The sequence below is a fragment of the Gymnoscopelus microlampas genome (assembly GCF_963454915.1).
Source record: "Gymnoscopelus microlampas genome assembly, chromosome: 10".
Taxonomy (NCBI): domain Eukaryota; kingdom Metazoa; phylum Chordata; class Actinopteri; order Myctophiformes; family Myctophidae; genus Gymnoscopelus; species Gymnoscopelus microlampas.
In genome coordinates this window covers 13479154-13486801 of record NC_139947.1, presented here as the reverse complement: position 1 = coordinate 13486801, position 7648 = coordinate 13479154, and the positions used below count along the sequence as shown (strand labels likewise).

Genomic DNA, 7648 nt, shown 5'->3' with positions numbered 1-7648 from the left:
TTTCAGAATACCTCCTTGGATTGAAATTTGAACCCAAGAGAAAATTGTTTCCGCCCAATGAGGGCGGCATCAATTTACACACACATTTACATCCAACTTACAAACACACGCCCAGATACAGGCAGCACCCATATACAAGTGTGCATACACATGCATTGCACACTTTCACTATAGTGAAAGTCTTGAATGGTCTAGTGACCAGAGTCTAGGCCATTCTAGAGCTAGAACATGTCAATAAGGGGGCTACACAACACTTGACCTTTCACCCTCAGCGTCTTCACAATTGGACTCTTTCAGCCCCTGAAGTGGAGTGAGATCATGACTCAGAACTTTTCTGTGCACATACCGTATATGAACACTTCAAACAACCTCTCAGACTCCTCTGAAGTGTAGGCTCAGAGTAGGCAGATCGCCTGCTGCCAACCCACTATATAGTGAACAGAAAGAGCACTGGGCCTCATCAGAGCTGAAGTTGACCAGAAAGCACATATGTGAACACTACAAAAAGAACTAAAGGCAACCGTACTCAGACCAGCTCGGGAGGTGCTCTCTGTACGTAGTTCGCTTAGTGTGCATTGTAAACACAAAGCGCTCCTGGTTCACTTCACCCACTGCCGTATTTTAGCCCTCTAAAGGTCCTTTCACACGGCAAGCGGCCATCCTATGTAATTCATTTTCAATGAGAGGCGGGCGATTATTTAGGGGAAAAACTGACAACATTCACTATAGCAAATTCAACTGACTGCAACATAATTTCAATAAGTGGGGTTAGTGGTGTTACACGGCATCCATTCATGTTTTATTCTGTGTTGAAATGTCCACACAGCGCCAATCGGTAGCATCTCATCCATGGAGGTGAACGTGGACATCCTGGAGCAGATGGACCTGATGGACCTCACTGACCAGGAGGCCCTGGACGTCTTCCTCAACTCTGGAGTTGATGACGAAGACGTGGCCTCCCCACTTCCAGGTAGATACTAGCGTTCTCTGAAAGTCACGTGCTTCCATTGAGCTTGAACGCTACGTTTTTAACTACCATTCATTTTTCATTCAACATTTCAGGCTGCAAATAATTCCACGCGTTTCATCTGGTCGAAACTATAGATCCAGTAGATCCAACATATCACACAATGTAAAAAAAAAAAGTTTGATGAATAATATTAAATTAATATATTGTTTTTTTTTATGAAAATGCATCACAAATCAAACTGTAAGATCTGTTCCTGTAATCTTTTAAATGCATGTGAACGTTCTCCATTACTGTACCTGTTGTGCCGTCTCCCTAGTCTGCTCTTCAGTAGGTAATGAATAGAAAAGCTGTAGGCCTATTAGCCGAGATCTTGCTTCTCCCATTATGTCAACCTGTTATTGACAGTTTGTAAGCTTTGCACTGGTCCACATGATCCCATCTGAAATGACATGGCACCGTGCCAGACAGGAGAGTTGACTCTGGAATAAAAGTAAAGTTTTTTCTGTTTGATTAAAAGAAACGAGCAATTTGCTCTGTATATGCATGTCATCCTCTTATTTACTCTGTCATTTGTAGGGTGTGAATGCCATTATGACTCATTGTTAACAGGGATACCTGCAGAAGATTCATGAGAAGATGGTGGCTCAAAGATGGTTTTGGCCATACATCAGTGGATTTTCCAAAGATTTCACTTGCCCTCCATTAACCCTCGACAGGCTTAGGACTACGCCTCAGCGCTGACTGTCATCAATGATGCTGTTGTGTACAAACGTGTTCAGCAATGATCCATAAATATCGAACCAAGTTTGCGGCGACGCAACCCTGTAGTATTTATTCAGAATTAATTGACAATTAGTTGTTCAACTGCTGACAACAGCCATACTGTTAAATAATTAAAAAGCTAAAGAAAGGGATAAACCATTTGTGCGCACAGAACACATGTGATAATAGTGAACACAGTTCATCATGACAAATAAGCTTGTAAAATAATAATGTTTGGACCAGAACAAGGCCTTCAGGCATGTTTTTGTAAAGCCTACTCTTAAAAGTACATAAATTCATGTAACACTTATCAGTAAATAAGATTTATTTATTAGTAAATTCTGTTTAAAAACATAGAAATTACTCAGTCCAGTTGACATTTTTTGTAATGATAAAAATGCATAAACATGAACATATATTTGTACATAATCTTTTAAAAGGTTACAACACAAAACACGTGTGAGCTTATTTCCATTGTGGTGTGAACATGAAACAAAGTATTTTAGTAAAGTGTGGTTATTTTACTTGTCTCATATAATTGCATTGCCACTCTGTAGGGTGGGTGATGGCTGACACACCTACCTGAGTCAAACTATAATTAGCCTCTGAGCTAGGCGTGACTACACACCTGTTGTACCTGTGTGTGACTGTGTCAGGGGTAGTAAAGCCTCTGAGGTGGCGTGTGGCAAAGGAACTGCTACACATTCCAAGTTACAATTCCACAAGTCATTAGATGATATATTTCCTGAAACCCAAGTTTGGGTCCCCAGTCCTGACCCACAGTATGTGCACCACTAACAGTAAATAAATGGTAAATGGTGCATTTAGCGCCTTTATCCAAAGCGCTTTATATAGATTGTGCATTACATTCACCCATTCACACAAACATTCATACACCGATGGCAGAAGAAACCATGCAAGGCACCAACCTGCCAAGCAATTACGGGTTCAACGTCTTGCTCAAGGATACTTTGACACTAGCTCTGGGGGAGCCCGGGATCGAACTGTGAACCTTGCGGTTGCCATCCGGCAAGTAACCTCATAAATGACAGCGCTGAACTGAAACTAAGCTCGGCTCATATCTGTTTCTTATCTGTTTGCACTTCTCTGTCTTTGCAGACGTCGAAGACGAGGATGAGGAAGAGGACGATGAGGATGCTGAGGTCGTCTACAGGGAATGTGCGACCCTGAACAAGCAACACGAGGAGGGTCAACAGCAAGGGTCAAAGTCTCGCATGTCCTCCACCTCCTCGTCTGCCTCCAGCGTCACCAGCGGCGGCGGAGCCCGCACCCCTGTCATACAGTCAGATGACGAGGAAGTACACGTTGACACGCTGCTGACATCACTTCCTCTAGCTGGGGACGAAGAGACGGAGGAAGAGGACGAGGAGAAATGCAAAGCAGCGTCCTCTAAATAAAGACTGTACTTTAAAAGAGTGGGATATTGTAGGAAAATAAATCAATTCTTTCTCTCTCTCGCTCTCGCTCTCTCTCTATCTCTCTCTACCTCTCTCTTGCTCTCTCTCTCTCTCTCTCTCTCTCTCTCTCTCTCTCTACCTCTCTCTCTCTCTTCATTTACATTCCTCTCCCATCAGTGGAAACCCTAGCATGGACGACTCATAATGTGGTTTGCTGTTTTCTCGATGCCTCAGTCAAATTTGTTGTGTTTGTTTTACCTAAACATCGACCGATAACTTACGATAGCACTGTCTGGACCTGTGGGACTTACCTGAACTGTAGCCTTTTGTTGTCTGCTTAACAAACTTTTTTCACTTTTGAGCTCGCAATTATAACTGGATAATAAACGAATGAACTCGCTCACATGTGCCTACATGCAGTGGCTGGAGTGACTGGATGTTCTACTTTGGTTTCTGTTATAGCCTCGGGTTAAGTGATGGGTCTTAGCCCCACCCACAGCATCTTTTGAACGCAGGAGTCAGGCGGCCAATGTGTAGGTGTAAACAGATCTATAGAGTAGCTGGCATTCCTATCATATGAATTGTGGCTGGCAGCATGTCATAGTGACACACCCTAGCACCACCCTCTGTCCCTCCCTGTGAGGATGAATAGCTTCAAGATGGGATAATGCCGTCTGTCTTTTAAGTATTAAGTACTTAAGTTATACGTGTGTTTTTGTGGATACAGACCAGAATGTCAAGTCTTTGTGGCAGAGATTGATCTTCACAACTTTCCCCCCTTGAAGTGAACTGACGACATGAACATGCATGGTACTTAGTACTGTAAACATACAGCGTCTCAAAAGCCTGCCTGTATGGTGTTTTTTTGTGACAGTAAAGACCATTATGGCCCCAATACCTCATGACACGATAAATGTATTGTCATGTCCAATGCGATCGTTAAATTCACTAACATGAGCATGAATTTGTTAAATGTTGCTTTCACGTTGCATGCATGTTGTTCATAATGTGCTGCTATCGTGTCATGCAGATCTGAGGTGTTTGCAGCAGTGAATTATTGTGCAACCAGCATTGCCAGTGTTTATTTAACCTCTGCAGATAGGAAAAGCGGAAAGAAAAAATGTTGTTGGAGCATAATCAGCATATCTTATCTCTCCTTGTCACTTCACATGACCATTATAGATATTTATGACTTGGTGAAAACTTAGCACATGAAGTTGTTGGCGTATAGACTACAGCCGTACACTTAAACTACAACAGATTTCCTTTTTCACTTTGTGGGTATATGTACTGTAAATGTTCAAATGTGTGTCTCTGTGTTTTTGATAACTCATAATAGCTTATATCTATTTTAAGTTATCGGGTATGAGGCTCATAGAAGTACAAGCATTTATGTTGTTGAGCGTGGTGCTGCTTTGAGAAGAGCGTTTCAGGTGACCACACACTGTAGGATATCATATCATCCATCTTAATGATCTCTCAGGAGTCATTTCCACATGACAGCATGAACGTGGCAAACCCGTTTCACTGTAAGCACCTTGGGCCGTTCCTTGTGACAGGAGTCGAGGGCGGCCTTCTGCGAGCTGATCCGCGCCATCGCAGGCTACAACTGACAGTGTCTGAAAGATGGGCCATGTTTGCGCAATGCAAGTCGTACAAGAAAATGTGAGATTTGTGGATGTTTAGTTAACTGTGTCGATTGATGCAAAACATTTTTTGATTATGTGCACTACCAGCTGAGGACACAATATTTCCCAGTCCCATTCTCAACATTGTGCTTTGCTGTTTGATACCTAAAATGAACTGTGAAGGCTTGGTTCTCCAGTAGTTCTTGAGGTCATTGTATCTAGTGACAGAGGGGAGAATGGCAATAGGCTTGTTTGCTTGTTTTCTTTTTTGTTGGCGCTGACAATCCTGTGGTGCTTCCGAATTCCTGCATTGATGATACAAAGTGATGGACTTAACACCATGTATTAGAGACATGGAGATACGGTTGAACAAAAAGTTGGAAAAATATAAGAAATTGAACAGTGCTTAAAATTAAATTGCCTCACTTTTACAAGTGTTGAGCATAGACAGTTAATAAATGACACACATTCAATGGAACCCTGTTTTGTGTGTGTGTGTGTGTGTGTGTGTGTGTGTGTGTGTGTGTGTGTGTGTGTGTGTGTGTGTGTGTGTGTGTGTGTGTGTGTGTGTGTGTGTGTGTGTGTCTGTGTGTGTGTGTGTGTGTGGCTGGGAGGCTTAAAATGATCATATTTGAAAGAAAACTATCGTACACAGCCAAAAAAATATAAATCACAGGTGTAAATATGTAATTAAAAAAAAAACGTATTTAGCGTAATAAACAACCTTGTTTGAGGCAACTTCCTGTACCATACACAAATAAAAGCCTAAAACTAGACTGGAAAGACGCGACCAGTGTTTTCAATGCCTCCAAGTACAGATCTAGGGTCATATTTACTGATTTACTGACTTTTTTTGAAAAGCTGAACCGGATACTGAAGCAGCAGTATAAGAGTAAGTGAGTGAGTGAGTGACATGGCAATATGTAATTTATAGATATTCAATAAATGTATCAAAATGCAATATGTAAGAATTAAGGGTTATCAACCGTCTCAAAGCTTCATTGGCACTTGGATCCATGTGCCTGAACACGTCTGGAGCTGAGCAGACAATTTGGGGGGTAATTAAACTGGGAGGAGCTTTCATCCTGACAAGCCTTTCCATCACGCAGTCACGACATTGTGCCAAGCGTCAATCTAATCCATCATCAGCATATTCCCACACTATCATAACACATTGACTAGAAGAACAGGTTTGCCGCCTTTATTTGATGCACGTCTAAGTGTAACACGTTCAGAATGTACACTATCTGTGGTCGCTTTTCTCTGAAAGACAGTGGCTGACTTGCTTGAGTATCGTGTCAACAAAGATTTGTTTTTATGATTGATATTTCATTTACATATCTGAGATACTGAAACACCAAATTGCACAGGAGGGATGAAGTGTTGAGAAAACAAACATAGAATTCAACAATAAGGAAACTCCCTCTCTCGTTTTAATGACTATTAAAGAGAGCAGAGCTAAAGTGACTTGAATTCAAATATTCTACACTCGTGCTGGGCTTTAGGCTGAGCAGGGCATTTCCACATCTCAAAAATAGTTCATGTACAAGAATGACAGTAAAGTGTTAATGATTATTTCACTTTAAAACACTTCTGGGGTCATTGTAACTACTAGGAATACTCAGGCGTAAGATGGACATATGAGACTGTCTGTCTGTCTGTTGGTCTGTCTGTCTGTCTGTCTGTCTGTCTGTCTGTCTGTCTGTCTGTCTCTCTGACAGACAGACAGACAGACAGACAGACAGACAGACAGACAGACAGGTATATGGGTAGGTAGGTATACATGGGTAGGTAGGTAGGTAGGTAGGTAGGTATATGGGTAGGTAGGTAGGTATATGGGTAGGTACAGTACAGTAGGTATATGGGTAGGTAGACAGAGAAGCATCACGGTACAGTAATTGAAAGCAATTAAAGTTCTTGTGGTTTTGTAACTTAGGATTACATGTAAGCCTGGAAGTACCCACTGTACTGTAACACAACAGCTGTCTGAATCTTCTGTCATGCTTGGCGAATTGCATAAAACGAAGAAGGCTTACAAAGGTGTTATATTTGTGGGAAAATATGGATTAAAAGAAAGAAACTGGGCTTTAGGCTGAGCAGGGCATTTCCACATCTCAAAAATAGTTCATGTACAAGAATGACAGTAAAGTGTTAATGATTATTTCACTTTAAAACTCTTCTGGGGTCATTGTAACTACTAGGAATACTCAGGCGTAAGATGGACATATGAGACTGTCTGTCTGTCTGTTGGTCTGTCTGTCTGTCTGTCTGTCTGTCTGACAGACAGACAGACAGACAGACAGACAGACAGACAGACAGACAGACAGGCAGGTAGGTAGGTAGGTAGGTAGGTAGGTATATGGGTAGGTAGGTATATGGGTAGGTAGGTAGGTACTGTATATGGGTAGGTAGGTATATGGGTAGGTAGGTAGGTAGGTATATGGGTAGGTAGGTAGGTATATGGGTAGGTACAGTACAGTAGGTATATGGGTAGGTAGACAGAGAAGCATCACGGTACAGTAATTGAAAGCAATTAAAGTTCTTGTGGTTTTGTGATTTAGGATTACATGTAAGCCTGGAAGTAACCACTGTACTGTAACACAACAGCTGTCTGAATCTTATAATGAAGGCTTACAAAGGTGTTATATTTGTGGGAAAATATGGATTAAAAGAAAGAAACCAGTGATCAGGGTTATTTCATGCCAGCTTTGTTTGGTACGGTATTATTTACGGTCTTTTCATAACAGCCACAGTTGTTTATGAAATCAAATACTAAACTGTGGCTCTGATATATCTGACATGAACCTGAACGACAGGACTGGCAGTCACGAGGACCAATGAAATTGAATGCTGCCCTCAGAACGCATTCC

At 41.7% G+C, this 7648-nt stretch overlaps 1 protein-coding gene across 1 annotated transcript in view; it reads left to right on the top strand.

Moving 5' to 3' along the window:
• The window catches only part of LOC311053244 (uncharacterized protein), a gene marked incomplete at its 5' end in the record, with an annotated part of 7192 nt that extends 2129 nt beyond the window's left edge, over positions 1–5063 (top strand). The window contains 2 exons of the mRNA XM_084068702.1: positions 827–970; positions 2852–5063. Coding sequence (XP_083924828.1) covers positions 827–970; positions 2852–3150 — 443 coding nt within the window. The 3' untranslated portion in view covers positions 3151–5063. The remainder of the gene's footprint in view (positions 1–826; positions 971–2851) is intronic.
• Positions 5064–7648: the final 2585 nt, after the last annotated feature.